The sequence below is a fragment of the Geotrypetes seraphini genome, chromosome 13 (genome assembly GCF_902459505.1).
Source record: "Geotrypetes seraphini chromosome 13, aGeoSer1.1, whole genome shotgun sequence".
Taxonomy (NCBI): Eukaryota; Metazoa; Chordata; class Amphibia; order Gymnophiona; family Dermophiidae; genus Geotrypetes; species Geotrypetes seraphini.
In genome coordinates, this window is record NC_047096.1 from 81,190,966 (window position 1) to 81,207,046 (window position 16,081).

General features: G+C 42.1%; 1 protein-coding gene across 2 annotated transcripts in view; it reads left to right on the top strand.

Annotated features, from left to right (window-relative positions):
• LOC117347701 (serine/threonine-protein kinase 17A-like) overlaps positions 1-16,081 on the top strand; it is a 78,081-nt gene that overhangs the window by 56,907 nt on the left and 5,093 nt on the right. For both annotated transcript variants that reach the window (XM_033918957.1, XM_033918959.1), the window contains exons 3-6: positions 8,800-8,944; positions 11,144-11,270; positions 13,380-13,428; positions 14,537-14,716. In XM_033918957.1, coding sequence (XP_033774848.1) covers positions 8,800-8,944; positions 11,144-11,270; positions 13,380-13,428; positions 14,537-14,716 — 501 coding nt within the window. The remainder of the gene's footprint in view (positions 1-8,799; positions 8,945-11,143; positions 11,271-13,379; positions 13,429-14,536; positions 14,717-16,081) is intronic.

The following is a 16,081-nucleotide window of genomic DNA, read 5'->3' on the forward strand; positions in this document are numbered from 1 at the left end:
CTCAGAGAGCCTATTGACTTTTACTGCTTTTCTGTGTGAGTAGATAATTAAGCAAATTTCTGATAGCCTACAGAAATGATTCTCAGCTTCCATCCCCAGCCCCCAAGGCTCACCAGCCCCCCTGCCGATTCCCAGCTTCCATCCCCAGCCCCCAAGACTCACCAGCCCCCCTACTGATTCTCAGCCTTCAGCCCCCCCTGCCAATTCTCAGTCTCCCCCCCCCCCCGCCGATTCTAAGTCACCCCTGCCGATTCTCAGCCCCCCTGGCGGTTCAGTTACTTACTCGACTGGATATGGAATTGCGGGGAAGAGAGGAGAAATGGCAGAGACAGAGCCGGCAAAAAATACCCTTTGCTTCCAAGGTCCGCTGCATGAGGTCTGCTCGCTCCCCCCTCGATGCTCCCACGTCCTTTGTTTCTTCTGATGTAACTTCTGGTTTTGCAAAACTGGAAGTTACAGTAGATGGGAACGAGTTCGGTGGCCGGCGGTGAAAAAAGAATGAACTTGAATCAGGGCTGAATCGGTGAGTCCAGTTTTTTACAAAAACGAACTGATTCGAATCGATTCACCTGATTCGAATCGGTGAACCAATTTGAATCGTGAATCGGGCAACACTAGTAATTGCAAAAGCCCATTTCTAAACTGGAACATAACGATGAACCACTGATTACCTACTTGAACTTGTACAGTAACTAAGTATCTGTACTATTAACTCTATTGAATGTCTGTGTGAAACTAAACTGTCTATTGTAACTTCCTGGGTAACTGACCCAACATCTTGTAATCTGACCTTGAACTGAACAAGTAAAGGTGGAACAGAAAGCTTGATTAACATAACATTCTGCTTTGTCTGTTGAGAAATGCCTTGTCGTTCAAGCCTGTAGCTCTTCTTCCCACCCACTTTTCCACTTTCAGTCCTGAGCCTAGTCAGATAGGCAGAGTAGCAGGAATTAAAAACCCCAGAAGACAATGACAGTTGCCCCAGAAGTCTCTTGGGGCCTCTCGTTGGCCCTTGCATTGAACACTGTTCTATTCCATTCTCTTTCTAAATACTGTATGATCTTGTGTATTGGAGCTGTAAAATCTGTTTAGGGCTCTGTTTGGAATGGGATGCTTTCTCTCCTTCCTGGCTTCATGCGCAAGCAAAGCCATCAACCTTGTGAAAAGACAGTAAAATTATTAGTTTTTCTTTTGAAAAAGAAAAGCATTATTTTTGGAAGGATGTTGACAATATCATGACCCAGCCAAAATATTTGTAAAGTCCACGACTGCTTAGGTAAAGATATGGTAACCCTTCTAAACAGTATCAGATGTGTAAGGTTCATACACCTAAGTAAATCAGAGGAAATGCTCTCACTAAAATCAAAATTTCTGGTGCTTTTTTTTCTCTTTGCTAAATTTGAGAAATTCGTAGGGTTTTTGTCTCCCATTCTCCTCTTCTTTAATTGGTAGCCAAAAATGTCCTTTAACTGTTTTCAAAATTCCATTTTTAATTATTGATATATTTTGTTTTCTATCCCGTCTTCCCCAAAGAACCCAGGACAGGTTAACATACAGTTAACAGGTTACAATTTGCCATAGTTAAGTACAAGCTTTTTCGATACAAATTTATATCTTAATGTGACACATACTGAGAATCTAGTACCAATATCCATCGGTCGTGGGCAGGGGGTGAAGAGGTATGTTTTTAAATTAAATTGGAGAAATCATGTCACCCATTTTTAGGCTAACTTATTTTAGGGAAAGTAGTACCAATGAGAGCTGAGATGATCTCCCGTTTTCATGGCATTGTCCCTGAGGAGCCCTTTTACTAAATGCTAAGTATTCTGTTTTATACCTATGGAGTTCCAGTAAGAGGTAAGCTATTGAGTTGTGGCTTCCTCTAGAGCAGGGGTTCTTAACCCAGCCCTTAAGACACACCAAGCCAGTGAAGTTTTCAGGTTACCCAAAATGAACTCTGCAGACAATGGAGGCAGTGCTTGTTCACTGCGCATATCTTAAAAGCCAAACCAGCTTGGTGTGTTAAGAACATAAGAATTGCCATACTGGGACAGATAGGCCCAGTATCCTGTTTCCAACTGTGGCCAACCCAGGACCCAAGTACCTAGCTAGATCCCAAGTAATAAAACAGATTTTATGCTGCTTATCCTAGGAATAAGCAGTAGATTTCCCCAAGCCATCTCAATAATGGCCTATGGTCTTCTCTTTTAGGAAATTATCCAAACCTTTTTTAAACCCTGCTAAGCTAACTGATTTCTCCACATTCTCCAGCAACAAATTCCAGAGTTTAATTACATATTGTGTGAAGAAATATTTTCTCTGGTTTTAAATCTACTTAGTAGCTGCTTCGTATACCCCTGGTCCTAGTATTTTTGGAAAGAATGAACTTAGCGATTCATATCTACCCTTTCCATTCCACTCAGTGTTCCAAGAATTGAGCTGAAAACCCCTTCTTCTGTTGGAAGTGGCATTGCTGGATCTAGTTAAAGTAAAATTCTTTGCATTAATAATACAGATTTCCAGTCTTGGCACTATCCTAGCCTTTTCTGTAGAGGGTCTAAGTGAATTACAACAAGCTAAAGATTGCCACAAAAGAACTCCCTAGCAGTAAACTCTATAAGATATACAGGGCGAACACTGGGGCTTTTGTGGCTCTTCTCAAAATATTCCAGGGTACCGTTTACTTTTAATCTAAGAACTATCCAGGGTTTACCACACCAGCCACGCTCTGCTCTTCTGAAAGTTCCCTTCATGGCAGTGGTAATTAAGTTTCAGAAAGCTTCTGGCATGCCTTGAGCTCCTGAAAAAATACTGCACCGAAGATTTTTCCTTTCCACCCTTCACATCCCCACAATAGGCCTGACAGCAAAGATCAAAACTTTCCAAGAAACTACTCTTCTGTATTTAAGGCCAAAAAAAGTGACGCCGATACTGGTCTACCACAATCCTGTGCAAACGCCCTTGGTTACAGGGCGCAAGGGCAATTAAAGGACAGGAGGAAAAAGCCCAGAGAACTGGCTTTGTTTTCTCTCGCTAGAAACAAATGCAGCCACTTCTGTGGTGGAACTTTTGATTACTGGTGGTGGTGCCTGGTGTGTATTTTAGTTCTCACCTTGGAGAAGCAGCAACTTTTATCACCGGACACCTCGTGTTTTAATAAAGTATATACCTTGGCTAAAGTACAGAGCCAGCAACAGCTGAAATCAGGTCTCTTAAATCTCAGGAGTTTTGGTTTGGTATTCAAACTCTAGGATTTTACTTTATGGACTGAATAGATTTCTCCAAATTTAGTATTTAGTCATTGGTATCTGAGCAGTGTACAATAATTCCTAAAATGCAAAAGCAAAGAAGGAAAATGAAAAAAGACAAGCAAATGACATGCTTTAAAACAGAACATGAGAGAAAAGCATAGCTGTGTCTTCACGGCCTGTGGGTACCCAAAGCAGCATGCCTTGCAAGTAAAGCCTGAAGATGTAATAGTAAATGGCTGTTATAGCCTGGAGGTGAGCTGAGGAAGTTCCCCTCTGTTGCAGATGGATTTTGCAGACTGGTTGTTGCTTTTTTGTTTGTTTTCTAATCTGGCCATTAACTTAAAGATCAGTCAAAATGACTTTAGCATCTCAGGCTCTTGCAGCGCTTTCAGCTACAGGAAGTGATGGACACATTTTGCGCTGAAGTTGTAGGCTGTTTAAACTTGTAAGAACAAACAAGCCTTCCAGTTATGTTTGGTGGGTTTTTTTTTAATTCTTTATTTGATAATTTCTTAATATACAATATTAAAAATCAGGAAAAAAGGCACATAGGAAAACATAACCAATCATTATAATTATTAAATGTCTTTACAAGTCCACATTACGGGGAGAGAAGATGCAGAAAACACAATAAGAAAAACAACTTACTACATTAGCTGGAAATTTTAAATAAACCCTTTTACCTCTTGGAGTGGATTTAAACTGATTTATTCTCAGGTTTGTTCAAAAGAAACAATTCTAACTGGCTTAGTTCCAAAAAAGTATATGAATTATTTTCCCACATAACCAGGCATTTAGAAGGAAATTTAAGGAAAAAGAAACCTCCCATTGTCAGGACTTTAGGTCTCAGCAAGAAAAAGAAAGGACCTTGCATCTAATTTGAGTTTGCCTGGAAACATCTGAGAAAATTGAAATAAATTGACCATAAAATAATACTGACTTTTTTTTGGAAAAAAAGGCCTTCAAAACAATTCTTTTTCTCCAAAGAAGATAATATAATTAACAAAGTAGACCTTTTGTCGATACATTCTTGTGTATTTTCTAGGAACCTGGTAAGGTCTAAACCAGGGGTATCCAACCTTTTGGCTTCCCTGGGCCGCATTGGCCGAAAAAAATGTTTCTGGGGCCGCAAAGTGCAAATGCTGCAGCAAGACAGAGGAGGGAGCCGGCAAGACGATAAAAACACCCGGGGACAGCAGAGGACAACACTGCATCGCCCTCGACTGGGGCCACACAAAATACTTCATGGGGCCGCAGGTTGCACACCCCTGGTCTAAACTATCAGGAGAGGAAACATTGTCCATATCTCCCTCAGGATTTACCTCTCTAACACCCACAGGAATATAATAAGCATTTGTAATATCTCTATCTTCTAGTACAATCTGCAAAATCTCCTTAAGGTAAATGAGAGACCTTGGAAAGCTCAGAAGCCTCAAATTAAGTGTTCTCATTGAGTTTTCCATAGTTTCTAATTTAGAATGGATCATTAAATTATCCTTAATTGCAGATGATTGTACTGACTAACATAGTTTAACTTGAGCATCAATTTTTTCAAGTTGTTCCTCCACTAGATTTAATTTAGAATGCTGTTCTTTAAATTCAGAAAATTAGGTAAAACTCTGCAAATTACTATCCATTTTAACAATTGCTGACATAATATCTTTCAAAGTAACCTCACTTCCCTATGATATTGAAGTACTTATTGGTTGATATTTAAAAGAGATAGGAGTCATCATCAGTGACGTGGCAGAGGGAATCACTTGCAGAAGGCTGCGAATTGCAAAGCAGCCTTTTTAGAGTGCTGCGGCTGCCGACGAGTGCTGGAGGGAGTTTTGTCGGTCGTTTCGCAGTGGGTCGGTGGGGTTCTCATTGGAGGGAGAGCTGGGGCCCTGGGGAGGGAAGCGGTCTACCCTGGGTGTTCCAAGACCTGGTATCTTTAACTTCTTCGGGCAGTAACAGTGTTTACAATTAGTTGCTGTGGCCAGCTTTGGGCCTTCTTCTCTGCCGAGTCCTGCCTACTTCCTGTTTCCATGAAGGCAGGACCCAACAGAGAAGAAGGCCCGAAGCCGGTAACAGCAGCAAATTGTGAATGCTGCTGCTGCCTGAAGAAGTTCATGACGCCAAGCCTTGGAGAACCTGCTTAGGGGCTGCACTGCTGACCGGAGATGGGGTGACAGAAGAAGGAAAGGGAGCAGAGGGGGAGAGAATGGCTACACCCAACTGGAGGGAAAGGAATGAATGAAAGGGCTTGGAGGGAAGGAGGAAGAAATGCCAGGGCATGGAGGGAAGAGAGGGAGGGAGGGAGGGAGGAAGAGATGCCAGGGGGAAGAGAGGGAGGGAGATATGCCAAGACATGGAGAGAAGGAGGAAGGTATGCCAGACCAAGGGAAAAGGAAGGAGATGTCGGAGCATGTATGGGGAGGGAGAAATGAAAGGAAAGGAGAGAGATATCAGGGAAGGAGATAGATGCCAGACCATTGGGTGGGAAGGAAAGGAGAAGATACATGCTAGACCTTAGGGGAGGGGGTGGTGACAGAGAAAAATGGAGAGGTGGCAGAGCTGAAACGAATCATGTACAAAGGAGAGAAGGGGCACAAGATAGTTTATGGAAGGAGCATAGAAAGAAGGAAGATGCCATATGGAACAGGGAGAGGGCAGACAGTGGATGGCAGGGGTAGAGAGAGAGGGCAGATATGGAAGGGGCTGATGCTGCATGGAAGAAAGAGAGAGGAGAGATGCTGCCTAGAAATAGGTGATTGAAGACAAAATGATTAAAGCAGAAATGACAAAAGATAGAAAAATATTTTTTTGTCAATAAATAAGATTATTATTATGATGATATCTGGTTTTATTTAATGTTAGTAGCTAGTTTAAACCAAGGCCTAAAAACATGGTTGTACTGCTGATCTTTGGCTCTTTTGACTGAGTTTGCCTACCACTGTACTAGACTAACTATTAGAGTCCTGAGATATATCAGTAACATCCTGATCTTCTTTAGGCTCATGTCCTACAACCAACCTGGATTGTCCAGCCTCTGGTGACGACTTGAGTCTCCCTCCTGTCGGTTGTGGGGGAGGGGTAGTGCCCCCAGTTAATAGGGAGAAATCTAAAAGGGAGGGTGGACCAGCAGTAATCGTTGGAGTCATCGGGGATTAGATGTTTATCCATAGGGCCTTGAGTCTCCGTAGAGACAAAATGCCCCTTCACACCTCCCTTCCTTTTCCCCATCTCTATGGACAGAAACCTGTCCAAAGCTCCAAAAGTGCTCTAAAGGTGCGTGCTCCTTTGGATATGCTCCTTAGGAGCACATGCCCTACGAGCATGGGGCTGCGTTCCGTGGAGCGGACACTGATGTACCATCCTGCGGGAGGACTCTGCGGTCATAGGACTAGCACAACTGACCAAATGCCTGAATCTCACTGGCTCCACACTCCCCTTCCAGTTATGTTTTTGAAACATGCCTACATTTTCAGATATTTTTGGAAAAAGAAATTGAGCAAAGGGGCTATTGTAGGATGAGGATTGGAGCTCACTAAAGTTACATATTAGAGAATGAGATTGTCTCCAACCCTGCTCCATCCTCATGGGAGTCTGAGCCTTGTGCAAATGAGGACAAACACTCATGATTTTAAATTTAAATCTTATAAAGTATAAAAAGGGACAAATAGAGCCTTCCATTTCAATCTGGTTTTGGTACAACCTTTTCAAAGATTCAATTGCCTGTGGTTTTACATCATCTTTCAGACATGGGCGTAGAAGAGAACCAACACTGTGTAATGGATGTCTTTTAAATGTTGGAAATATTCCTTGATGCCAGCAATGATAGCAACAGTAACATTGAGATGCTTGAGAAGCTGGGCACACGATGGAAGGACATTGCAGATAAGATACAAATGATGTCATTTAACTGTAGTTCATTGAAAACCAAAAGCAGTTTCTGCATGTTTTTGGCTTTTTTATTATCACTGAATTCAGTTGCTAATGGTCTATGATGTGTTAAGTTTTTACATATTGATACTAGTCTCAAGTTTTTAGACAATGTTTGCCCCTTCCAGGTGGGCTCTCTGTCTGTTTCCCACCCCATGGTCTCTGTCCGTGCCCTTGTCATTCTCCAATACATATGTCCCTTCATGATTATGAGTTTAATATGTCATACTGTGTTGTGCAAAAATTTATATCTGTGTGTTGGCAGAGGAATAGAGTAGGCATGCTTGAACAAGTACAAAAGGGAATTTAGTTGTTTTGGAGGGTTGGTTTTTGTTTTGAATGAGGTGAATGTTCAAGGTTAGGGGGTAGCAACCAGGGAAGGGGCCCCAAGTTGAAGGACACATATCTTGAAGGTGGATTTTGGGGCCGTCTCCCCAATTTCTGCCCTAATGGGGTGCCCATTTACTTCTGCTTTTTTATGGCAAAGTTGAATCTGAATCTGCCTTTGTTTAAATCCATAAGCACCTGGGATTTAACTTTTTCTTCTTTTATTTTTATCCTCCTCTCCACTAACTTGACCTAGCCATTCCTGACCCTTTTTTATTCATGGTAGCTGCCAAATCGTGACCTACCCTTCTGGTGGGCACATGATATGGGGGTTTGATGGGAGCTGTTGGTGTGAGGGCTTACTGCAGACTCACAGCCGATGATGACATAGAAGTCTGGCAGTGAGACAGGCAATGCAAAATGGCTGATTTTCTTATTAGGGAATTGGATTTGCTACTGTGTCAGCTTTATTATCATTCACACTGCTAATCAGAAAAGATCAAGCCAAGGTATTTAAGAGGGATAAAGAGTTTTGTCTTGCACACAAAGGGACCAAAATGCTTAGCGTGTGTCCTCTCTATATATCTCAGTTTTTCCATGTCCTCCGCTCCCTCTTTTTTACATTGGTTCACAATTCAAAGTAAAACCTGAATATATTACAAAATGTGTTTTGTCACTCTGTTCCATTCAAATAGAAGATTTTGCTGGAGGATGCATGATCACATCAGATCTTAGCAAAATCTGGTATTGGGTTTGAGAAGTAACACAGTCTTAGGGTCAATAGATAATAAGGATGAAACTTCAGTGGCCAATGCAATGGAGACCATAAGAGCACAGGAATGAAACTTGAGTATCCACCACTCACAGCCTGAGCAACTCAGTTGATTGACCTGCACAGTAAACTGTTTTGGCCTTCTGTTAGCACGTGAGCTCTCTTGTATTAAATGTCACTGTTCTGCTCCATGTGCTATTGAAGTGTTGAGAACCTTGGGTGGCAGGAGTCCCAGCCTGTTGTACAACAGTGACACCAAGTGGCCAGACTTGTGGTGCATGCCTACCAGATTCCAAAAGGAGCCCTGTAGTCTGTGACCCCTGGTTGAGGACAATTCTTGCAATGGTAGGACTACAAAGAGAATATTAAAAGGATAACAAATGGCTTTTTTTTTTCCTCTCACCTGCTTTACTCTGTAGCATGTAGCCTATTCAGGCTGGTTCTGATTCAGTTAGATGCCCAAACCGCTGGAGCACAAACAAATCTGAAAACAATAACTAACCCATTGCTTTTTCCTCACAGTGCTGCAGGCGGTGAAATCTTCAATCAGTGTCTGGCTGACCATGGGGAGGCTTTCACAGAGAAAGATGTTGTCCGATTGATCAGGCAAATCCTCAACGGGGTGGCTTACTTACATAGGAACAATGTGGTCCATCTGGACCTAAAGGTATGAGCACCAGTTCAACACCTCTCAATGCTTTCTGTTTTCCTTTTCTCTCTCTCTCTCTGTTCTGCTACTCCTTATAGTAGGGTGCTTTTAAAATAATTATTCTCCTTTCCTTGATTTTAAGGCTTTAGGTCATTCTCGCATAAAATCACTTCCCTTCTCTCCTTTCCTTCAAGAGTGCTTGTGGATCAGTCTTTGATTGCAGCTTCCTATCCCTTTCTAATGTTTTTTGAAATTATCCACAAAAACATATGTATGAGATGCTCTAGACCAGGGGTGTCAAAGTCCCTCCTCGAGGGCCGCAATCCAGTCGGGTTTTCAGGATTTCCCCAAGGAATATGCATGAGATCTATTAGCATACAATGAAAGCAGTGCATGCAAATAGATCTCCTGCATATTCATTGGGGAAATCCTGAAAACCCGACTGGATTACGGCCCTCGAGGAGGGACTTTGACACCCCTGCTCTAGACACATCTTTGAAGATTAGATTAAGCTGCATCTCTTGATTAGTGTAGAACCAAAATGCAGCAGACAACCAAGGGGGAAAAGCAATTTTGACCTAATAATTGAATACAAGTAAATTAATAGAAATACTTTAATTATAATAAACTACAGAAGGATAAAACTAAAACGCAATCAATATGTGTAAAATTAGAACAAAAGTCACTGCTGCAAGTCAATGTACCTTTGATACAGGGAAAAGTACTTAAAGACTGAAAGAAAATTAGCCAAATCCAACATGGGAGAACTGAAGTCAGTGCCGACAGACTTCTATGGTGCGGCCCCACAAATGACAAGATGCAGGTGAAGTTTCAACACTTCATTTTATTGTCACTTACTGCAAGTGGAGGTACTGTGCAGCTTGGGGGGAGGGGAAGGAAACTTGACTGGTAAGTCAGCAATATTTGGTTATAACCATGTATCACCCCATCTTGTTTGTATGCCGGTATGGTTGGTATGGTGGTGACTTTACAACCAGCATTTAAACATGGGTTACCACACAGTGGTGGCCTTGGCTCGGGCCCCAATCTTGGGCAGAGTGGACAGACTGTGAGGGTCATTTTATGTCATTTACTGTGGTGCCTTTTGATATACTCTATAGCAGGCATTACTTGGTCATTGGGGTAGTTCTGGAGCTCTGTATTTACCCCTGATTTAGGCTCAGCCAATAATGGTCATAGTTTTTATTCTTCTACAACTTATTATAATTAGTTTATATATCTATCTCTATCTAGTTATTAATTTATTCATTTGTACTCAATTGTTGGATCAGAATTGCTTTTCTCCTTGGTGTTACATTTTTGGCTTGCTCTTTATCTGTGTGGACTTTGTTTTCTGTCCTACATTGATTATGTTCACAGACCAACTTTCGTCCATCTGTCCCCAGCTGTTCAGTGTTGCACTAACCCAGTGTTTCCCAAGTCGGTTCTGGAGTACCCCTTGCCAGTCAAGTTTTCAGGATATTCACAATGTACTATTTCGGTTTCTGCCAGGTACTTGTCACCTGGATTAGCCACTATTACGCACTCCTCATCCTATCTAAGTTTTAGAAAACTAATAAAAACAAACTTGTACAACAAATTTGTAACCTAAGATCTCATAAAGCCCTATCTCTTTATACTCTAACCGATTTGTAACCAAGAACTCTCAAGCCTTCTCAGTACTCTGCTTACATGTATTCAATGTCTTTACATTGTGCCTATCATCGCTGATTGTCCAGCTCTTCTTATTATAAAGCGCCTCAAACTATTACGGCTTTGGCGGTATATAAGAATAAAATTATTATTATTAGTTGTTTGAAAAAGGATACTGGGATTGATGGCTTTTCTTGTGTCTTATGAATATGCATGAAAGAGGCAGTGAATACAAAGAAATCTCATGAATATTTATTGTGGATATCCTGAAAACTCAACTGGCAAGGGGGTATTCCAGGACTGATTTAAGGAAGCACTGCACTAGACAACTCTTTAAGATCATTCAAAATAATTTATTCATGATACAAGTCAATCCCCTGTACTGGCTGTCCTTTTCCTGGGTCCCCCATCTTTATATATTTCCTGCTTTTATTTATTCTACTTAAAAAATGCTTCTCTTTCTTAGAGGTAAATGCCATCACAGGTTCCATCCTTCCCCCAGCAACATTTTCTTTCTGAAATCACAAGCCATACAGTTTTGGGATATGTGCTTTTGACTTTCAGCCTCAGAACATCCTTCTTACAAACAGTGATCCCCTTGGGGACATCCGAATTGTTGACTTTGGCCTGTCTAGGTGTGTGGATTCTGTGAAGGAAGTCCGAGAGATACTGGGCACACCCGAGTATGTAGGTACGTGAAAACATCTTCTGCTTATTCATTCTTTGGCTCTGCTCATTTTATTGGTGTGACGCACAGGAAGACAAACACATTCCCCCTGTCCACACCAGATACTTTGTAGGCTGTGATAACCTTTTGATTAAACCAGACTTAGAAATTAAATGTATGAAGCAGTTGAACCTTTCCTTAAGTTTCAGTGGTCATTGACTTTTTCCAGGCCGAATTTCAAAGTGATTTAACCAACCAGAAATGATTTAACCAGGCTGGTTAAAATTGTTTGTTTGGGGCTAACCAGTCATATTCAGTGGCATTTAACTGGTTAGTGCCCAACTCAAAACCAGCTATTTTGGGGGCATTCCAGTGCTGATATTCAGCATTTAACTAACCAGGGTTATTGAATAAATAGAACCACATAAAACACAGCCCTATCTATATGCAGTTTGCCTTAGCCAGTAAGTGTTGAGTAGTGCTGCCCGATTCAGGAAAAATAATTTCGATTCGATTCAGCCTATTGAATCGATTTTCCTGCCCAATTGGGTGTTTTTTTCAAACATCCTGGTGGGTTTATTTTATAACATTTTCACCCCTTTTATAGACTCTTCACCCCCTTTGTCTTCTCCTAACCACACTGGTGTTGTAGTGTAAACAAAATAAACAAACAAAAAAGACTTTTCCTCTCTCTGTTAAATCCTAGCTCCCTTTTGCGGTCTAACACCAGCTCTTGCAAGATACACGTTTCAAATCTGACATATTGTAATCACAAAACAGAAAATAAAATTATTTTTTCTACCTTTTGTTGTCTGGTCATTATTCAAATCTTGTTGGTCCCAGGCTCTGGTTGTCTTCTGATAACTTGCTTGCCAGGATCTCCTTCTTTCTTCATGCTAACCATCCATCTTCTATCTCTGTCCTCCCCTTCCGTTTCCCTTCCCCGGAGGTCTGGCATCTTTCCTTTTTTTTGTCTCCATCCACAGATCCACCTTTTCTCAACTACCCTTTTATCCAGCATCTCCAAACCATCCCTTGTGTCCAACTTCTCTCCCTTTCTGTTCCTTCCCTCCCTAAATCCCTTTGTCCACCATCTCTCTCCCTCTCCTCTGTTTTTAGACCCATTATTTCTTTCCCCCCAAGTCCGGCATATGCACGTCTCTTTGAACCCCCCTACCCTCCCTCTCTGTACTTCTACACCAGAGCTCCCCTCCCCTGAAGGTCAGTCCTTCCCCTCCCCGAAGGCCCATGCCACCATCCCCAAAGGCCTGTGCCCCACCCCTGAAGGCCTGTACCAGCACCCCCGGTCACCTTGTGCCCCCTGACCTCCCACGCATCCATTTACCGCATTTCAGCAACCTGCAGAGAGGATCGCTTGTGCTAGCGATCTCTGCAAGCTGCTATAGGCCTTGGGAGCTGTCTTTCCTCTGCCGCGGTCCTGCCCCTCCTTTGACATCAGAGGCAGGATCGCAGCAGAGGAAACAGCTCCAAAGGCCTATAGCAGCTTGCAGAGATTGCTAGCACAATCGATCCTCTCTGCAGGCTGCTGAAATTAGGTAAATGGATGCATGGGAGGCCAGGAGGGAAGACAGACACCAGAACTTTCCGACTGCCCCTCCCCCTCTAAAGCAGGAGCAGCAGCGGCTGGCCAGCAAGAGGCAGCGCTGCCGCTTCTGCTTTGGGGGGGGGAGGGTCAGTCACCGAATTGGAAAGCCGATTTTTTTGTTTTTAAATCGATTCGAATCGGGCAGCACTAGTGTTGAGTATTGCACTTAATTGGCTATGGTTTCACTGGCTCCATAAACCCGGAAATTCCATGCCAGAATTATTTTCAAGCTTGCTTCAGTTATTCAAGCTTGCTTGTATACGTTTCAAAACTTTAACTTTGGGCTAGATGGTCATTTCCTTCAGTGAAGATCAAGAGGCAAAGAGCCAAAGACAAAGAATTGAACTGAGCAAAAGAAAAGATCTTCCAAACCTAATCCCTTTAAACGGAAACCTTCCTTTCTGGAACCTGCAAGGTGAAAAAAGTCAAAAGTATATTGCATAGTAGCAGTCTTAAAGCAGTGGCTTGAGTCTCTCCATTCACAAACATGTGCTTGATTTGGATTTTTTTCATTTTCCCTTTTCCAGCTCCTGAAATACTGAATTATGAACCCATCAGTACAGCAACAGATATGTGGTAAGTCCTTATTTGTTGCTTAACAATTTATAACTACAGTGGCATTGCCTATAAGGTTATAGGAAGGTGAGGAGTGCAAGAATCATTTTGTAATTCCAGAAAGTGTGAGGTGAGCAAGGAAGGTCACAAGCATCACTGACCATTTGTTCTTTCCAAAGGCACAGAGCTAGGATTTGCACAGGATGTGCTTTTAGCAGTTCTGAACCTGTAAAAGTCCTGGGAAATGGAATGAGATGGGTTTCTGGAGCCAGGGCTTGGTCAATATTTTCCTGAATCTGGCATCAGAAATTAGAGAACTTTATAAGGGCAGGAGGTCAGCGATTGGTTTGGCGCTTCCAACCAAAATGGTATTCTGCTGTGCCTGCCTCTTGTAGCAGTGGCTTTCGGTCCCTACAGAAATACTTAAGCCATCTGGCTTTCAGAATATCCATGTTGAACACACACGAGAGCTTGAATCCACAGGGGCCCAATAAAGCAAAGCAAAGGCTGATGGCAATGAATCCCATCTCTGATTCCAATTATGCTCCCTGCACAAAGAGACAGGAGGAAACTGGCCAAGAAACGCTACAATTTTAATTTCAAATCAAAAGATTTGGGGGCCATTGATAACTTATTGTAATGATTAGACGCCTTTTTACAGTGTAAGTATAATTATAATTAAGGGAAGGGGGTGGTATATAGTTATATTATAGGTTCAATCAATATTTATGAATATAATACATGTATGATATTTTTGATTACAATATTTGTGAAAAGGGTGGGTGGGGGAGAAATAATTTATGTATTTAAGATGATATATAGAAAGAATTTCAAGTGATGTATATGATTCAATTGATGTAATATTGTGTTCTTGATGTAAGATGAAAAAATGAATAAAGAATTGGAAAAAAAAAATCACACCATAGGTCAGGAAGGATGGTATATGGAGGGTTCTGCCTTCAGTGGTGATATACTCAGAAGTGCTTTTAGTTTTTCTGAATCAGCCTTTTAAAGAAAATCAGATGCATCGATAGGCTTCACAACTTACCCAGGGGCTCAGTAATAACTGAGGAACAACTCAGTACAGTTTTCAACCCATTCTAATAATCTTTCTCTGTACTTCCTTCAGGAGCATTGGGGTCCTGACCTATGTGATGCTAACAGGTGAATCCCCCTTTCTTGGAGACAACAAACAGGAAACCTTCCTGAATATTTCACAGATGAACATCCAGTATTCTCAGGATGTGTTTGAGGGCATCACAGACTTAGCTATTGACTTCATCAAGGCTCTGCTTATCAAAAATCCAAGGTACAGGTGCTCAAACTGCTATATGGTCATGGGGGCAATAGTTTTGTACAAAATGATTGTGATACTCAAATCAAAGGCTAAACAAGTTGGTGACTTTTAGCTAAGAAGAGACGTAGCCCAAGGGTTACCAGGAAAGTCAGGGTTTGAATCCCACTGACGCTCTCGTGACACTGAGCAAGTCACTTAAGTTCTTATTGCCTCCATTATGTAGGGTTACCGGATGTCGGGAAAACCCGGACATGTCCCCTTTTTAGAGGACTATCTGGGTTCCTAGACGGATTTTCTAAAACCCGACAGTTTGTCTAGGTTTTGGAAAGCCCCAAGCTCTGGCTACATCTGAAGGGCCTTCAACAAGGATGCGCAGATGAGATCGCACACATCTGCACATGCTGGAGGCCCTCCAGATGCGGCCTGGAGGTGGGCAAAACACAGACGAGGCTTTTAGGGGGTGGGGCTGAAGATGTAATGGGGCGGGGCAATGTGTCCGGGTTTTTCTGTCCTTAAATATGGTAACCTTACTATCATGTGTCCTTCAGGGACAGAAAAAATGTCCACAGTATATAAATGTAACTTACCTTTATGATCTTAAGGTGGCCAAACAGGTTGGAAAGGTGACAGCAAAAGCTAGAAGGATGCTAGGGTGCTTAGGTATGGCCAGTAGGATAAAGGAGGTATTGATGCCCCTGTATATACTCTGGTAAGACCTCATTTAGAAAATTGTGGAGGCTGCACCTTTAAAAAGATATAAAAAGGATGGAGTCTGTCCAGAGGAAGACTACTAAAATGGTGCGTGGTCTTCGTGATAAGGCGTATGGGGGGACAGACTTAAAGATCTCAATCTGTATACTTTGGAGGAAAGGCGGGAGAGGGGAGATATGATATAGTGTAAATGCACATGAGTCGAGTCTCTTTCATTTAAAGGAAGCTCTGGAATGAGGATGAAGTTAAGAGGTGATAGGTTCCAGAATAATCAAAGGAAATACTTTTTTACAGAAAGGGTGGTAGATCCGTGGAACAGTCTCCCAGAAGAGGTGGTGGAGGCAGACACTGTCTGAATTCAAAAGGGCCTGGGATAGACACGTGGGATCTCTCAGAGAGAGGAAGAGATAATGGTTACTGTGGATGGGCAGACTGGATGGGCCATTTAGCATTTATCTGCCATCATGTTTTTACAGAATCAGCATGAACTAAATTAAAAATAGAAAAAAAAAAGACGACTACTAAGAAGAGATACAGAAAATTGTAAATATCATGTTTGGAGTGGAACGTGTTTGAGAATTTAAGCTGTTAGATATTATTAAGACCAGGGCTTAATTTGTAAACAACAAAGGAAGTGGACGCATGGAGGGGGTGGGGCAGCAGCAA